At 62.3% G+C, this 16,846-nt stretch overlaps 1 protein-coding gene across 1 annotated transcript in view; it reads right to left on the minus strand.

The window, feature by feature from the left end:
- KIF26A (kinesin family member 26A) overlaps positions 1 to 16,846 on the minus strand; it is a 46,891-nt gene that overhangs the window by 23,163 nt on the left and 6,882 nt on the right. Inside the window, exons 3-4 of the mRNA XM_011951577.1 lie at positions 16,733 to 16,840; positions 3,724 to 4,170 (exon numbers count right to left, since the gene is read on the minus strand). Coding sequence (XP_011806967.1) covers positions 3,724 to 4,170; positions 16,733 to 16,840 — 555 coding nt within the window. The remainder of the gene's footprint in view (positions 1 to 3,723; positions 4,171 to 16,732; positions 16,841 to 16,846) is intronic.

A 16,846-nucleotide genomic window follows, 5' to 3' on the forward strand; every position in this document is an offset into this window, starting at 1 on the left:
CACTTAATGTATGTGCTCCTTATAAAAGGCCTAAGCTTCTTTGCTGAGCAGACAGGAAAGAGTTATCTTTCAAGTTACAATGTTAACAACAGGTCCTGAGCCTCCCAAACAGAGCTGGGTCTGGTTGAGCACACCTGGGCATGGCAGTCAGCACCCAGGGCCAGTTCTCCTGGGGGCCGGGGTCGTACCACCCACAGCTGGCGCGGCACCCACAGGTGGCTTGTTGCAATGGCACCACCGTGGGGCCACATTTGGCATCCTGGGCCAGGCCCAATCACAGTGTCCAGTGAGGCACCAGGATACCCTGCCTCCCCCACTGGACAGGGGCACTGAGGCTGGAGGGGCCACAACAGGGACAGAGCTGCTACACCACAGCCCACCCGGCCCCTCCGCCCTCTTCCCACAGGGCCCGAGCCCTCCCCCATCTCCAGCCAGCCTCTCCACCTCCGGCCAGAAGGTTCCGGCCCCGCCCAGCAACGGTGCAGGCCTGCAGCCAGCTGGGCCTCCCCACACTGACCTGTCTCAGGAGTCCGGCACGCGCCTCGGCTCCACCGTCCCACGCGCTGCCGGGACACCGCCCCATCCGCCGGGACGGCCACTGCCAATTCCTGCCGGAAGCAGAGCCCGGGCATGCCAAAAGAAGCCGTCTGGCAAAGCGAGAGCCGGGGGCGGGGGGGGACGGCGAGAGGGAAGACCACAACACGGGGGCAGAAGAGAGGGGGGCGGGCGGCCAAACAGAACATGTGATGGAGGCGCCACAGCAGCAGCGGAAGGAAAGGCAAGAGAGAGGGGAGCGTGAGGCCGAGGGGCGCAGAGCCGAGGGCCCCAAGCATAGGCGCACGGGACCCACCCCAGTGAGAGCTTCCTAAGCACAGCAGGCACCAGGCAGCCGCCAGAGAGCACCTGCAACCTCGGGGAACACCAGGGTTCCATGGAACACAGTCTAGGAAACGGCAAGCTAACCCTTCCCTTAGGAGCCCTCCAAGCCCAAACGCATCTGTAAGGTTCTGGCCCGCGAAAGACACCAGCCCCCCAGATAAATGCTTCACTGGGTGCTATTTTGTGCTGAAAAGTCGGGGGAGAAAGGGAGGAGGAGGGGCCGAGGAGCGGCCAGGGAGGCTCAGAGCGGAACTCTCCGTTGCCAGCGTCACCCCTGCACAGGTGTGGATGGGCGCCACCCTGTAGAGCCCCATGGGGCGGATTCACCCACGCTCGCGAAGCTCCAGCCTCGTCACTCAAAGGGCCTCAGGGCCTGAACAGCCCTGAGTTGAAAGATCTGCCCCTGCCTGGCCTGTCTCAGCTGTGAGGACCATGGGACACCCTCCAGAGCCCCTGCAGTCCAGCACAGGGGTGGCAGGAGCCCCCAGGCTGGTGCCACCCAACCTCCAAGTACGGAGGCACCCCAGCTCCTCTGGGCCACCGCCCACACTTCCAGCACCCCGCACTGCCCACCGGGCCACCCTCTGTGGAGGTCCACTGTGCCGCCTGCAACCCACTGTGGGGTTTGAAGGTCACAGCCTCCGTCTCGCAGCTTGGTTCACAGTGTGAAACGCGCCACGGTTCGCAGCATGTCCCAGACCCTGACAGCCTCTGGTGGTGCAGACAGGGCACTGGGGTGGCCCCCATGACCACCGTCCAGAGCTCTCAGGGCAGGAGGGGTGGGGGACAGGCACAGGGCCGGTTCCGTGGGCAGCTTCTGCCCTCTGCAATGGCAGCACTGCCCCGGCCCAACAGCCAGGAAAGAACCGCTGGACAGCCTTGCCAGGCGGCTCCACAGCCCAGGAGTCTCTGGATGCTCAAGATGTGGGATGTTCCAGGCCCCACCTGTGGCTGCAGGGGGTCCTGGGAGCCCTGGGCCACCCACCACCCCTCCAAGGATCAGCCTCTTCTGGCCAGACCCAGCCACGTTCAGCATCCCCTGCCAAGCCTCGGCCGAGGCCAAAGTGCCATGGCTGGGCCCTGCCCCTCCTCTCCACATCGTGTAACAGAGAGGGCTACAGCACCCCCATCCCACCCGCTCGCCCCAGATCAATGTTCGCCTTGGAACAATCTCACTCGGCCAAGGGGTGGCTGACGGTCTGTGGTGGAGATTTGCAGCGTGTCTCTCCACAAGTATTTAACTCTAGAGTCTAACAGGCAACATTAACATTCCAGGGCCACGCTAATGATCGATGCCCTGGTTCAGGGGAAATTACCTCATCTGAATCCTAAAGTTCTATTTATGGTTCTAATAATCTCCCTATTGATCGTCCAGACTGTTGTCTAATTATAAATCCATTCCCACCCACCCTGGCCACGATCAATGTGCACATAACACAGAGAGGGTGCCTAAATGCCTGCCGTTCACAGTGCGCCATCCACCAGCAGGGCTGCCCAGCAAGGGGTCTGCAATCTTCTCCACCCCCACCTGCTGGGACCCTCAGCAACAGACAGGGTGCAGTGAGGCCGAGTGGCCCAGGGAGACAAGAGCAGGAGACGGAGGCACCTGTGCCCACCATCCTGGGTTTCAGGCCCAGCCCCTGATTCTTCCACACAGGCCCAGCTCAATGCCACCTCCTCCAGGATGCTGCCCAGCTCACCTGCTGCAGCCCCCAGCACCGTCCCCACCTACCCCTCCCAGGATGCCCAGCTCTGGGGCCAGGAGGCACCTCATGGCAAGGGTAGGGCTCCCTCTTCTTGGCCTCACCAGGAAGTTCATAGGTGAAAGGGTGTGGGTGCCGAGGCCACAGGGGAATCATCACACCAGCTGGGACCCAGAGGGTGTCCAGAAGTTCCTCCCATGGGCCTCTGTGCACCTCGACCCCTAGGGCAGCCCAGCAGCCAGTGCCAAGGCAGCTAGAGCCAAGGCCAGCCCCCAGCTGGGGCAGGATCTTGATGTCCAGACAGGCCACCTCACCAGTCACAGGGAGGCTGAAAGCCCAGAAGGCAAGGGCAGGGTCTGGCTGGCCTCAGGATCAGCGGTCAATGTTGCCCCAGAGACTATGGGGTCTCTGCACCTCTGTCTGCCCTTGGAAATGCCACCAGGCCTGGAGACCAAGGGAGAAGGGCAAGCTTGTGCTGGTCGCTCTGCGGTGACTGGACAGTGTGCCCTGCAGAAACAGGGCTCTTCACAGCCACCCGCCCATCCCTCCGCCCCCCGGGGTGCCACAGGGGTGGGAAATGCAGGGGAGCCCACATGTCCCTCCGCCCCCGGGGTGCCACAGAGGCAGGCGATGCAGGGGGGCCCACACGTCCCTCCGCCCCCGGGGTGCCACACGGGCAGGCGATGCAGGGGGGCTTCTCCATGCAGCCACACATACCGACGACCATGGATGCCTCGCACCCCCAGGCCTCCGCACGGGCCCTCACTGTGCCGCAAGGGTCCTCCTACTCCATCTGCCTGGTGAGCCCTGATCTACGTATGGTGCACTGGGCATCGTCAAGCTCTGTGTTGGGTGCTGGTGAGCCCTCAGCCCCAGTCTCAAAAGACAGCCAGGGAGGGGCACGTGCTCCCAAAGAAGGTATTCGCTGAGTCGGGCAGGGACCTGAGAGTAGCTGCTGTGCATCATGGAGGGTGCATCTGATGTGGGGCCCCAGGAGTGTCTGGGGAAGCCCCATGCACGCAGTCCCCTCCCTTCAGGGAAGCCTTACTGCAGGGCACACGGCATGGACAGAAACCCCCGAAGGAAGCCCAGTTCTGATGGAAGAGGCCAGCAGCCCCCATCCGCTGAGAAAGACACTCACCAGGCATGCCGGCGGGAGGAAGCTGTTGACCCGCGAGACACTCCACATGCCCTCCAGGCACTGCTGAGCCTGGATGGTGACCGTGCTCAGCGCCCCTCCAAGACCCGCAGGTGCCACAGACACCTGGACACTGGGCCCGGGGGGCCAGGCCAGCCCCTTGGTCCTGTCTGGCCCGGCTCGGCCTGGCTGCCTCCCTGCAGGACCTGCTGGTCCTGGCGTGTCCCTCGAGCTGGTCGTGGTGCTGGGGGGTGCGAGGCTGGGGCCTCCATGGGGGGCATCGAGGTCCTCGTGGCTGGCAGGGGCCTGCAGCAGGTGCATGGCCTCCCGTGTGAGCTGCTGCAGGTGTGTGGCGCAGACGTCACAGCGGCGCTCAGCCTCTGGGCAACAGGCTGGCAGGGCCCCAGGTGCTGGGAGCTTGTCGAGCAGCAGGGCAGAGAGGCAAGGATCCTGAGGACAGCAAGAGACAAAGGCGGGGTCAGCGCCTGGGGAGGGAGGGCCGGCACCCAGAGCCCACCAGCACTCTCACCCTCCATGAAGCCTCGAGCCCCCGCCTGGCCACCACACCATCTGTAACAGATTAATAAGTCCAAAGAGTTTCATCCACAAGGGCCCAGCAGGAAAATAATTATCAGGCTTCATGGTGAGGCTCGCAATGTCCTTGTTAACTGCCTACCTTCCCCAGCCGTCATTAACCACCCCAGCCTGTGGCTAACAAGGAAGGTTTGTGGCTCCTGGACAACCAGACCACTGTCAGCTAAGGCCGCCTGGCCGGGGACACGCAGGAGACTGGTGAGAAGCAGGGCCCCTTAAAAGCAACATCTCTTCCAGAGCCACAAGGGCCTCCCTCACCCACACTCACTCAAGGCGGAGCGGGGCACAGGAGACCCTCCCCCTTCCTCCCCAGGTCTCCAGCCCCAGTGGGGCAGGTGGAAAATCAAACCAGTGCTGCCGTAACGGTGTCAACAGAAGCCAAGGCCGCCCACAGAGACACTCCTAGAGGGCACACGAGCTCACCGCAGGGGCGCAAGGGCCGCAGGATCGGGTACAGCCCAGGGCCCTGCCCCCCACCACACACTCCAGCTGCCCCCAGGGTCTGAGCTGTGCGCTAGGCTGCACCCTGTTTGGTGACTGTCCCCTTCCCTGAACTGGAGGGACACAGGTTTCTCCGGCCATGAGACTGGGTTTTAGAAATGGCTAAAAACAAGAGCCAGGAGAACCCAGAGGATGCTCCTCACCCAGCCTCAAATTCAGGGAGGGCTTCCTGGAGGCAGTGACGTCTTCCAGAAGAAGGAGGAGGAGCAAGAAGGAGACAAGTCACAGAGCAAAGCTCACCGGGAGAGAATTGACCAGGAGGCTCACTCCTCCCTGGGGCCCACCCGTGTCCCTCGCCACCCCACCAGGCTCTGGACTTGCCCCTGGGACCGCTCTGCAACAGTCAGGGCCAGAGCCAGGACCAGTGTCTGTCCTGTTCTCTGTGGAGGGGGCCAGGCCCTCTGCGTCTGCACCCCCTCCCCAAGGTGTGTCCCAGCTATAGGGCACCCAGCCTGGGCAGCCCCCCGGACAGCACCAGCCCAGCCCTGCTACGGCCATGACCACCCAGGGCTTTCCGAACACCAGCCGACAGGGGTCCTCCACCAGCCCCCAACTTCCCCACCACCCGCAACCTGGGCCTCCCCACCCCACCTGGCCCCAGGCAGTCCCTGGCTCAATGGCTGGCCACACTGCCCCAAGGGATTCCAGGCAAGACCAGACTCCAATGCAGCCACCCTGTGGGCCACAGAAGGTACCGCGGCCTTCTCAAATGTGCCCATTTCTCAGATGAGGAAGCTGAGGCCCATCATACCGGGGAAAGGGTGTCTCATTCACCCCACCCACATTCCTTGAGCCTGTCCTTGGCTGGCTGGGCCCCTGTCCACAGACGCCCTGGAGGCTCACCGTGGTGACAGCTGTGGTCCAGGGTGGCCAGTGTCAGCCAAGCATGTGCAGCAATCATGTTCCCCCAGGACCACCTCACACTCCCCACAGTCCCAGGCAGACCAGGTCGCATGAAAGGGCGACCCCCACCAGGCTCAGATGCCTGATTTATGGGCCACTCCAGAGGCCTGGATTTCCTCCAGCCAGGGGCCTGCAGAGCCTCTGAAGTGCCTGGCGTGTCTGGTCCCGATTAGCCAATGCCCCTCCCTCCTGCTGCTTCGGGGATTCACTGAGGTCAGCCGCAAGGAGCCCTGCAGACCAGGAGGAGGAGGAGGAGGAGGAGGAGGAGGAGGAGGGGGAGGGCCCTACCAGAGCAGACTCTGCAGGAGCCCCGCTTAGCTCTGCTGATGCAGCCAGCGGGCACACAGGTCTACATGTGGAACCCAGAATCGGCCCCTGGCCTCAGTCCCAGCCACAAGCTGAGGGCAGACAGGGCCTGTTTTCCAGTCGGGCTCAGATTATGCTGATTTTCCACTCAGCAGGAGGCTGCCCTGGTGGCCCGAGTGAGGGGGAAGGAAGTCCCCGCCTGCTGGAGCCATTAACCCAACCTGACAAGCAGCCCGGCCCTCGGCCCGGCCCCCAGCCCCCCATTCTGGAGCTTCTCGACAGGCCCGGCAGCCTCTGCCCATCCAGCGACCTCAGACCTTGGGAAGCCCACCCTGCCCTTCCCTCCGGGGCTGCACGGCAGGAGGCAGGAAGGAGAGCGGAGGGCAGGGGAGGGAGGGAGCCCGACCGCCCTGAGAATGCACCGCCCACCACGGGCTGGCCAGGCAGAGGGGCGGCAGGGAAAAGGGGACAGGAAGCCAGAGCGGCCCCCGCCCAGTGCCCCCCGCCCAAGCCCCCACCCAGCTTCGCCATCAGGAATTCAGACAGCAGCTGCCAGGGAGGCCCCAGACCTATCCAGGCCTCAGAGCTCTAGGCATCCAAGTCCCAGGTGTTTGGGGGCCTGTGCTGGAGGGGGGCCCATCAAGCTGAAGACCCCACTGGGGAGAAGCTGAGGCTGCCGGTCACCTGCTCAGCAACAGTGGCGGCCCAGGCATCCGGGCCAGGGTACCTTCCCCCAGCAGCCCAGGCGCTGGGGCAGCAGCCCAGCATCCTGGAGGCCGGGCCCCACAGCGAAAGCCCACGAGTGGGCCACGCACCCCTCCCCAGGACGGGCTACCAGGTCCTCCTCTCAGGGACTCTCACCACCCAGCCCTGACCCAGCGGGCTCCATGGGGGGCACTGAGAGGCCCACCCAAGGCCCCAGGAATTCAAGCCCCTGAACAGGCACAGGGCAGGGGCCATCTCTCCAACTCTAGTCACTCACGCAAGACCAGCCTAGCGCAAGACAGCAAGACGCTGAATGGGACCGGGCGCCATCACCCCTGCTACTGAGCCACCATAGCAGCCAGGCTGCACCAGGCTGGCACAGCACAGGGGCCAGGGCACAGGCTGCTCGGGCAGAAACAGAACCACAGGGCTGCTTGCCGGGGCCACTCAGAGCCACACAGCCCAGCCCAGGGGACCTGAGACCTCCCATTTTCGAGACCAGCCTGGGGCCCAGCACACTGTCCGGCTACGACAGGAGGAGAAGTCAGCGCCCCACCCAGCACACTGGGCCAGCACTCAGGGCTCCAGGGAGGGGCTCAGGGAGGCCGCTGCTGACATGGGTGGCTCCCAGAGATGGGCATCTTGGGCCCCAGAAGGCGAAGGCGAGGGTCTCCCACACCACTGACTGCTCCCCGCGAGGCAGACTCCAGACGCAGCCCTCAGAGAGACAAAGGCCGCCCAGCCCTGCAGCCCTGCCCCTCCCCCTCCCCGACCGCACAGCCCCCGCCGCCAACAACAACAAATCCTGCTCTGTGGCCACTTCCTGCACCTTCCAACCTCTGCACAGGCCGGGCAGTGGGGCCAGGCCTCCTCTCCCAGCCATCCTGGCAGCTCATGAGGTCCTCTGGCCCAAGCCTCCAACGGGTTACTGCCCCAATTTCAGGAATCTGCACTCCTAAAAGCCCCAGACAGCAGGACTGCCTGTCACCCAGGCCTCCACAGCCTTGATGCCTTGAGGCACAGCCTTGGTGCCTTGAGGAAGACAGTAATTACTCCACTGCAAAATATGACTTTTAATTTTCTCTTTATGGTCTAATTAAACAGATACTTTACTTGCATTTGGAAGATGTTTTTCTTCATTTGATTCAATTTAGCATCAAGCACAGCCCACCTGTCAAGCGCCTGGGTTTTAGGGAGCCTCCCCTCTACTTGCAAATCATGACTTTGTTCTTTATTTTGTTTCTGGGGTCTCTGAGTTGCTTTAAGTAATCTTTCCATTTTCTCCTGCATGTGAGGCCTGGGGGACTTCACCGGGGACTCCACGTTCCCCGTCACTGAAGGAGAGAAGTCTCCCAGCTCCAGCCAGCCAAGTCATTGCCCATGGGAAAGAACAGTTGATCAAACCTCCCTGCCAGGCAAGGCCACCCTGGGACAGTGTGGGGGGGGCGGTCCTGCTCCCAGTTCAGAGACCACGTCATCAGACCCCAGGACCTCAGCCACACGAGGCCCTCTCTGAGTCCCCATCACCCGTCTCCACAAAGGGAGCTCTGGCACTCGCTGGGAAGGCAACTAGGCCCCAAAGCCCCTCCCCGATCCACACAGTGAGGCGTGCACGTGTGGGCAGCCCGCGTAAGGACTCCACGGGTCGTGACCTCCAGATCTTGCCCTCCCTTTCCTTCCCAAACAAAGCGTGCTGGGCTGCAACCCCGAGCAGCCACTGTTTCCGGAGCTGACAACAGGTCCAGGAAGGGACCCCCGGCCAGGCGGCAGCCCTTCTGTCCAGGACATTTCCACATCTGGTGCAGCCCATCAGGGCAGGGGGCAAGGAGCTGCTCGGTGCTCCGATCTGGAAACTAGCTGGCCACACCTGGCTGCCCCAGTGCCCCTCCTGCCCAGCTGGGCGCCTCTCTAAAGGCCCAGACCCTCCCTGGTCTGCCAGCCAGGACTTCAGGGGCCATTCCCATCCTACGGGTCTGCAGTTCTGAAGACCTCCTACCCCCTTCCTCTTCTGCTGGGAGGGGAGGGAGCAGGGACACAGCCCAGCCCACGCAGCACTGGCCGGCACGCCATCCCCAAGAGCCTGTACCAGGCGCCAGCCCAGCTGGGCAACTCGGGGCACAGACAAGCTCATTGAGACCCTCGTCCCCTCAATGGCCTCCCCTGTCTTCCACCGCATGCCATGCTGGGATCTGGAGCTATGGGTGGTTAAAGGCCAGATAGGCAAGGATGGCCCCGGCGAGGTGGGGTGGCAGAGGGGCAGGCTCATCAGGAACCCCAGTGCTCAGAGGTATGCTCAGTACACTGCAGGGGCTCGGGGGTCACCTGCACACTCAATCCAACTCTGTGCAGGCTGTAGTTACCGGGCAAGGCGAGGGGCCCCGTGGACTCAGTTTCAAATCAAGCCCCTGCCTCCCAGTGGCCCCAGGCATCCCTGGGCAGAAACTCAGAAGCCTCTGCATGTGAGGGGCCACAGGACTGTCCACACCACCAACTCCTCCTACAAGGCTGCCAAGAGTGCCCAGGATCCCAGGGCTGGAGCGCAGCTCCACTCCAAACACAGCCCCCAGAGCGCCCACCTCCTGTCACCTGGCCTGCCCTGTGACGGTCTTCACGTGAGCTCCAGCCAGGCCCATCTCGGGGCTTTTCACAGGCCCACCCCTTGAAGACCCCCGCCCCGTCTCCTGGGTTTAACTCTGAGATCAAACACTGCCGCCCCAGGAGCCATCCAGACGCCAGGACCTCAACTTCCCAGGGCCCTTCCCATGGTCACCGCACTTTGCTTATGGAAACACAGCGGCGAAGGAGAAGCCAGGGACAGCCTGGCTCTGTAGCTGCGAGTGAAGTCACTCACCCCCCATGCCCCCACTTCTTCCCCAGCGGGCAAAGAGGGTCTGTGGTGGTTGCCGCCCCTGTATCCCAGCTGCCCGGCTCCTCAGGCCTGAGCCCTCCGTGCCCTTCCCACCACACAGTAGGCACAGGGCTGAGTTCAGACCTCCCGGCCTCCGCCCTCAGGCCCCTCTCCTCACAGGCCTCTGGGGCATCTACAGAGGGCAGGGACCCCATGCTCCACAAGGTACAGCCCCTCCCACAACACCAAACGCAGCCAGGAAGTTGGGCAGGACCAGGACAAGCCTTCTCCCAATCACCCAGCAGGCAGGCTGGGCCCCTGGCACCATCCCAACACCCAGACACACCCCTGCCAGGCACCCCAGGCCTCCCTGCACAGCCTTAGGGGCCACCCACCCCCAAAAACAACTACCTTGTTCACTGGTTGCCATGAGTCTGTGACCCCTTTATAGACTGAGGCTCAGAGAGACTGAGACACCTCCCTCAGACCACAGCGCCAGGGCCACAGAGCTGTGGTTCCAACTCAGACCTGGGTGACCACAAGGCCCAGAGACGCACCCCTGCCACTGCCTTGCTGGCCCCTCTTGGGGAGCCTCTGGGCTGATGGGGGGGCCCCAGCCCCACCCTCAGGAGAAAACGATAGAAAGCCAGGCGTAGAAAATAAAGCTTGGAGCTAGGTCGCCTGACACTTCTTCCTGGTGAAGGCAAATGTTGGGGGGTGGGGGAGAGGGAGCCCCAGGGATGAGAGAAGGAGGGGCCTTTCAGCCTTGCTCAGGGGAGCCCCCACAGGCTAGGTCAGGCGGCTGGAGGACGAGGGCTTTGTGGAGGTCATGTTGGCGGCAGGGGTGAGGGTCCTGGAGGCCGCTGGGAGGCAGAGCTGGGCTGCAGCCATGAACTGCAGCTAGGAGCTGGGGAGGGAAGATGGGGACAGGACATTTAGGAAGAGCTCCCTGAGGGCACTGGGCAAGGGCCAGCACGTGGCACGCTCCACCAGAAACAGAGGCCAAAGCTCAGGCAGCACCCATCACATGGGGTCAGAGGCCAGCGCAGGAGGGATGCAAGTACATCCATCCCAGGCCCGATGCAGCGCGCTGAGCTGAGCGGCCTAGCTCTGGGCCAGGCGGGACTATACATTGCCATCAGCCCCGGGCACCGGGCTGGGCCACCCACCCCTCCCCAGCCCTCCAGTTGAGGCCTAGGATGCTGCTGGGGTCGGGGACAGGTGGCCTGAAGGGTCTCCATGGAGCACAGCGCAGCCCTGCGGAGGGCCTAGGGCCACCCCAGCCCACGGGTCCCGCCTAGAAGACTCCATCCTGGAGAGGCAGCTGTGGCCACAGCATGCTCCTGAGCAAAACCAAGACACTGTGACACTTGAAGTAAAAGTGACCCTGAGCGCCAGAGGAAGCAACAGTGACGACGCAGCCCAAGGACTCTGTTCACAGGTGGGAAACTGAGGCCCTGCAGGGCAAGGACACACTGTGGTGGGGGTGGCAGCCTCCAGAGCCTGCCCTGAGAAAGTCTCATCAAGCACAGTGTTCATCCCAGCAGGAAGGGAGCAGCGGAGGTGCAGAGCTCAGAGGCTGACAAGGGCTGCCCATTCCTGGGCCAGGATTTCCAGAGGCCAGACCACCCAGCCTGGCTGCCACCAGGAACCAGGGAAAGCCCAGCTGACAGCTACTCCCCCAACAGCCCAGACTCCGCTTCCATGGACCAGATGAGCAGGCTGAGGCAGACACGCCAAAGGCACAGTCAGTCCACTTTTACTCTGTTTACTTACTCATAGCCCACACTGTCTTGCATAAAGATTGTGTGATGGCTTGCAGGAACTACAAAAATAAATTAAAAACAAAACCATGCAACTACAGTCAGTCGTAATTGGAACAAAAAGAATGATCCGTTCCCATTAAAGACAGAAGAAAAGTCCCATGTGGTCCAGAGCTGAGTAGCAGATTTGCCGTGAGTTTCCTAGCAGGCAAAGGAAGAGAAGAACTAGACTTTCTTTGTTACTTAAGGCAAAAACCAGCTCTTCTGATTTCCAAATAAGAGATCCTTCCGGGGTACTTAAGGGAGCTTTGGGAAGGCCCCAGACCCATTCCCTTAGCCCACTCCAAACCCTCACAAGCCCCTCCAGCAGGACTCTGAGCAGCTGAAGGTTTGGGGGTGGCCTGCAGTCCCCTTCCTTCTCTGTCCTCCACCTGGAAGCAGAGAGGCAATGAGACCAGCAGCCACAATCCCATCCCCACCCAGCCCACGTGTGACCACGGCCAGACTGCCCCAGAGCACGCCCTGCCCCGACCTAAAGCCTGTACCCCGGAAGCCGCTAGGGCTCCATCTCTGCTTCTGGCTGGTGTTCAGAGGACGATAGTTCACATCCCTCAAGCTCAAGTCCTCCCCAAACGCCCACCCTCAATCCCTGGGACCCCAGAGCAGCCAAAAAGACAAGACAAGCACAGGGACGTGCCCTCAACCCATCACATGCTGAAGCACAGGGAACCCCGGAGGCAGCACCGCCCGTGCAGGGAAGAGAAAACCCAGGTCCCACAGAGGCTGCACAGCAAGGCTGGGCCTGACCAGGCTTCCTCCCAGCCCTTCCCCGGGCTCTGTCCCCGAGGGTAACTGTGAGCTCCGCGCTCCACAGCCTCCCGAGCAGAGCCCTTCCTGGTAGAGTGAGCCAGTGCCCTGCCTGCCAGCCAGGGAGCCGTGCCCCTCTCACACCTCTCGAGGCTGCCACCGAAGCCTGCGACACCTGGGCTCAGCTGGGAGTGCTGCTGATGCCAGGCACCCCACCCTGCGGATCCCCGACACAGGTGCCACTGCCAGGTACAAAGCTGGCCCCAGCAGCAGTGGAAGCTGGGCCAGGCTCCAAGCAGCAAGGGAAGGCGGCAGCCCCAAGTCTGGGGGCCCAGCGGCTCTGACCGCAAGTGGCAAGCTTCCATCATGGGCCCAGTCGGGTCCAGCTCCCACCCTCCCAGGACCATCACCTATTTGGGGGCAATAGACCCAGGACCCCCCGGGACCCCCAAATCACAGGTCTGGAGGCTGTGAAGACAGAGATGCCCCCATCCATCCAGGGGGCTAAGAGTGCTTCCTCGGACAAGTGACAGAGGAGGAACGAAGAGCTGGCAGGGGTCACCTCCAGTCAAACCAGAGAGGCAACAGGAGAAGCAAACAGGCCCACAAGCAGCCTCCAAGGAGAAACAGGACTCGCCAAGCCATGCACAGCGGGAGGAGGGTTCCCGGCTTCAGACCCGGGACCGCTGATTCCCTGTACACAGGGGCTACTCCGGAGCTTCGCTGGGAGGAGAACCCAGAGCCACAGCCTCGATGGGCAGCTTCCCTCACTGTTCAGCTGCGTGGCACCAGCAGTGGTTCTGTAGCTCTCAGGGGCATAAGGACGAGGATCCTGCCTGGATAAGCAAGAGATGCACAGGAGCTAAATGAGAATTGATCATTTTCCCCATCGGGGGCGATAATCAATTCAGCACTGGTATTGACGCTTCAAATGTCACAGGGTCTCAGGAGGAGCCAACACCTCACATGACGTGTCTATCAGCAGCTGGAATGGATCCCCAAGCAGGGACCCTCTCCTTGAAGCAGGGAACCATCTTTGGGGGGCAGGGGGATCGTCATCCTCCACTGGAACTGTCATTTTGAGGGGCAGAGAGACGGAATCCAGCCCCAGCAGTCCCTGGGGTGACCACCAGCAAGTGGGGTGTGGGAGGAAAAGGCTAGTCACTCAGTCATTCAACAAACACCTCCAGGTCACTCAGTCATTCAACAAACACCTCCAGGTGACCCGGACCCCATGCCTGACCTGGCAGAGCTCCTTCTTGTGGAGGAAACCAGGACTGGGGTCGGGGAGAGGGAAGAGGTCTGCCAGAACCAGTTCATGGTGGTGGGTGAGCATGGGGAAGGCAAGGGGCCTCACGGAGAAAGAGGGAGGCCCCAGCTTTGTCTGCTGAATGGGAGGCACTGGGATGCAACCTCCCACAGGGACATCTCAGAGTTGGGGGCACCTGAGAAGGGGCCTTGGAGGCCAGAGCAGGGACACTGAAGGGCCTCCAGCCCAAGGAGGCCAGGGGGTCTGGGGAGGAGGACAGCATCTGTGGCACAGCAGACAGAGCAGCCTATTAGAGAAAGGACCCTGGAGGCCAGGGGAGGCCAGGCCACAGGGGGCCGCTCCAGGCCATGGGGTTCCTGAAGTAGTCAGCCCAGAGACAAGGCCTGAGGACCCTGGTAAGAGCAAAGGGCACAGTGTGGGGGTGCAGTGAGGAGCAGGAGCCACGGCCAGAGACCCCACATGAGGCTTCGCCTCCACACCGAGGGCCAAGCAGATCAGGAAAGACAATCCCCTGGGACTCCCACCTGGGCAGGAAGAGAATGTCCCCCTCCCCTATAGCCCCAGACAGGGCACCAGGCTCAGAAAGGTGGGGAGCGCACAGTCTTATCCATGCCATGGGGATGAGGTCCCCAGATGGGAGACCATGGTCACCCTCACTGCCCAGACAAGGGAACTGAGACAGGCTCAGGCAGACGAGAGCACGCAGCAGCAGTAAGGGAGAGGCAGGCCTGGAACCCGGGCTCTGACAGACCCAGGCACAATGACTCGGAGTCCCTAACTCAGCAAATCGCAGCAGCAGAAGCCGCCAATGTGAGAGTGCATCCTTTCCGGGCACTGTTCCACATACCTGTGCAATGGGCACAAAGATGGTCCCATGTCACAGAGGAGGAAACAGAGGCCAAGAACTCTCGGGAACCTGCTCAAGGGAACTGCCTCCTGGCAGGAGGGTGGGTAAGGGCCCAGCAGGGGATGAGCATGGGCAGGACCATGGGGGCATCGCGGGCTGGCTAAAAAGCAACACATTCAAGGAGATGCTGGCAGGCTGGCCCTCGACCCTCTAAGCGCCCCTCCACAACGGAGACAGGCAGGGAGCCCAGAGGCAAGGGCCTCTAACAGCCAGGCCGGGCCCCAGCAAGTTTCCCCACTTCTCTCGGCCTCTGAAGATCCAAGCATGAGACAGACAGATGGTTGTGAAGTTCTCTGTAAACTGTAAAGGGCTATCCTCAAAGAAGCTCATCTCTCCCCTAAAAAATAGGAAATGGGCCCCTGGGGAAATCCTAGAACACCAACCCTTAAATACCCCTTGCCACGTTGGCCTTAGACAGCAGAGGCCAGGGCCCCTTGGACAGTGCACCGGACTCCGGGGAGCACACTGGGGTCCCCCTGGCCACCCCAGAGATTTCCCTCCCAACCCAAACACAGATGCAGCCATGTCCACACATCTGGGCCCAGAAGGCCAGGCCAGGGCTGCAGGTTGCAATTCTGCTGGGACTCTGGGCACCTAGGCCCGCACAGGGGACAGCACAATGACACCGTAAAGCCCCAGGATGGCAGGTGCAGCCCCCCATGCCCTGTGGAGAGACAGTGGAGGATGGGGCCTTCTCTCCCGGGGGCACAGCACCCTGCGGGCGGGACAGCACTTCAGAACAGACCCCAGGTGCCAGAGGAGGCCACAAAGCAGAAGAAGCGGGCCCAGAGCAGAACAAAGCCCTGGCTGAGCCCAGCCCGGGACCCCGGTGCGCTAAGTGCCAGCGCCAGCCAGGGAAGGGGGAGCTCCCAGCTGGCACGGAAGAGGAGTTTCCAGTGTCAAAGGCCAAGTTCAGGGGAGGCTGGAGATGGGTAGTCTGGGACTCCCCTGATGACCTGTGTGCCAGAAGAGAACAAGACACCCCCTAGATGAGGAACCTCGAATCCACCAGGGACTAGTATGACCTGCAGCCCTCTCCACTAGGACCCCTGGCCTGCCCACGACCAGGAGCCCCCTCCCCTCCACGACTCCATGCCAGGACCATGGTCCCAGGGCCAGGCAGCATCAGCTGTTCAAGTCCACTCCAAGAATGAGGAGACCAGCTCAGTCCTAATGCCCCTCCTGTCTCTGGCCTGTTTCCCTAATGAGGCAGCAAGATGGGCCTTTAGCTCTGGCTGGCCCTCTCCAGGGGGCCCTCAAAGGTCTCCCGCTGCCTTTTAAACTAGATACAGGCCATTGGGGCACAGAGTATGGCCAAGGCTGCAGCCTGTCCAGAGCAGAGGACAGGGTGGGTCCAGTCCTACCCCAGGACAGGCCCACAGGTGCCTGGCCTGAGCCAGAGAGAGAGGCTGCAGCACTCCTATCCCTCACCAAGACTCCTGAGGGCCCGGAGAGGGTGCCCAGGACAGAAACCAGACCAGTACGCTGCCCTACTCTGCCCAGCCCCAGACAGGGCAGTCAGGGTCTCAGCTCACTCCAACCCCCACAGCCCTCCTTAGAGAACTATATTTAGATTCAATGGGGATTATGTGGACTTCCCAGGAACTCTTTCATAAAGGCTGAAGGCCGGGCAGCGGGCTTCCTCTGGAGACCCCCACCTGCCCCCAGCCTTTGCAAACTTCCAGCATGCATTGTTCCTGGAACAATGGTCCCTGCTCCCTCCAAAGCTGGCAGGCCCACTGGCTGGAAATCCAGGAGAACCCCTCCCCTGCAAGCACCTGCCCCTGGGGCTGGAGCCTGGGGAACCCAGAGGGCCTAGACTCAATTCCCCATGGGCAGCCACTGCCTCAGTCTGTCCCAGGAGGTGTGGGACAACAGTTCTTATCCTTGAGGCTGGGAGAGAAGTAGGCAGGGACCCCCCAGCTGCTATGGCCCACCCTTTCACCTGCCAGGCCCCCCGGCCCCAGGTATGCAATTTCCAGACACCTGGCTGGGGGCCCAGGTGCCCCAAGGGCCACAATGCACCAAATAACCTCTCCCTGCTGGCAGGGCAGGAGCTGTCCCGCCCTGGGTGGAGTCCCTGCCATCCGCTCTCTCCCCTCCTCCTCCCACACAAACCTGCGTTCCAGCTGTGGGACATCTGGGCTGGGGGAGGAACGCCAGCCCAGGCCCCTCCCATCCGAGGCAGCAGGGCCCCTGGGGGGGGGGGAGGGGCTGAGCTGCCCTAGCTCACACCTGGTGTTACAGACCGGGAAATTGAGGCCCGCAAAGGGGAGTCCTGGCTGATAACTCTCCGTGGAAACAGCAGCAGGGAAGGCGTGGAACCCTGCTTCCCTCCAAGTCCCAAGTTCCACCCAAGTTCGGCGTGGCCCTGCCCGGAGGGGTCGGCCTAAGGAAGGGTCACTTACCCGGAGGGTCGTCCCGGGCCCGCTGACCAGCTTCCACGCCTGTCGCTTGAGCTCCACAAGCTTCGTGTGGCAGTGGCGGCACCAGCCGCCTCCGCTGGCCGAATGGCCCTGCTC

This window comes from Colobus angolensis, unplaced genomic scaffold, assembly GCF_000951035.1.
Source record: "Colobus angolensis palliatus isolate OR3802 unplaced genomic scaffold, Cang.pa_1.0 Scaffold32, whole genome shotgun sequence".
NCBI classification, from domain to species: domain Eukaryota; kingdom Metazoa; phylum Chordata; class Mammalia; order Primates; family Cercopithecidae; genus Colobus; species Colobus angolensis.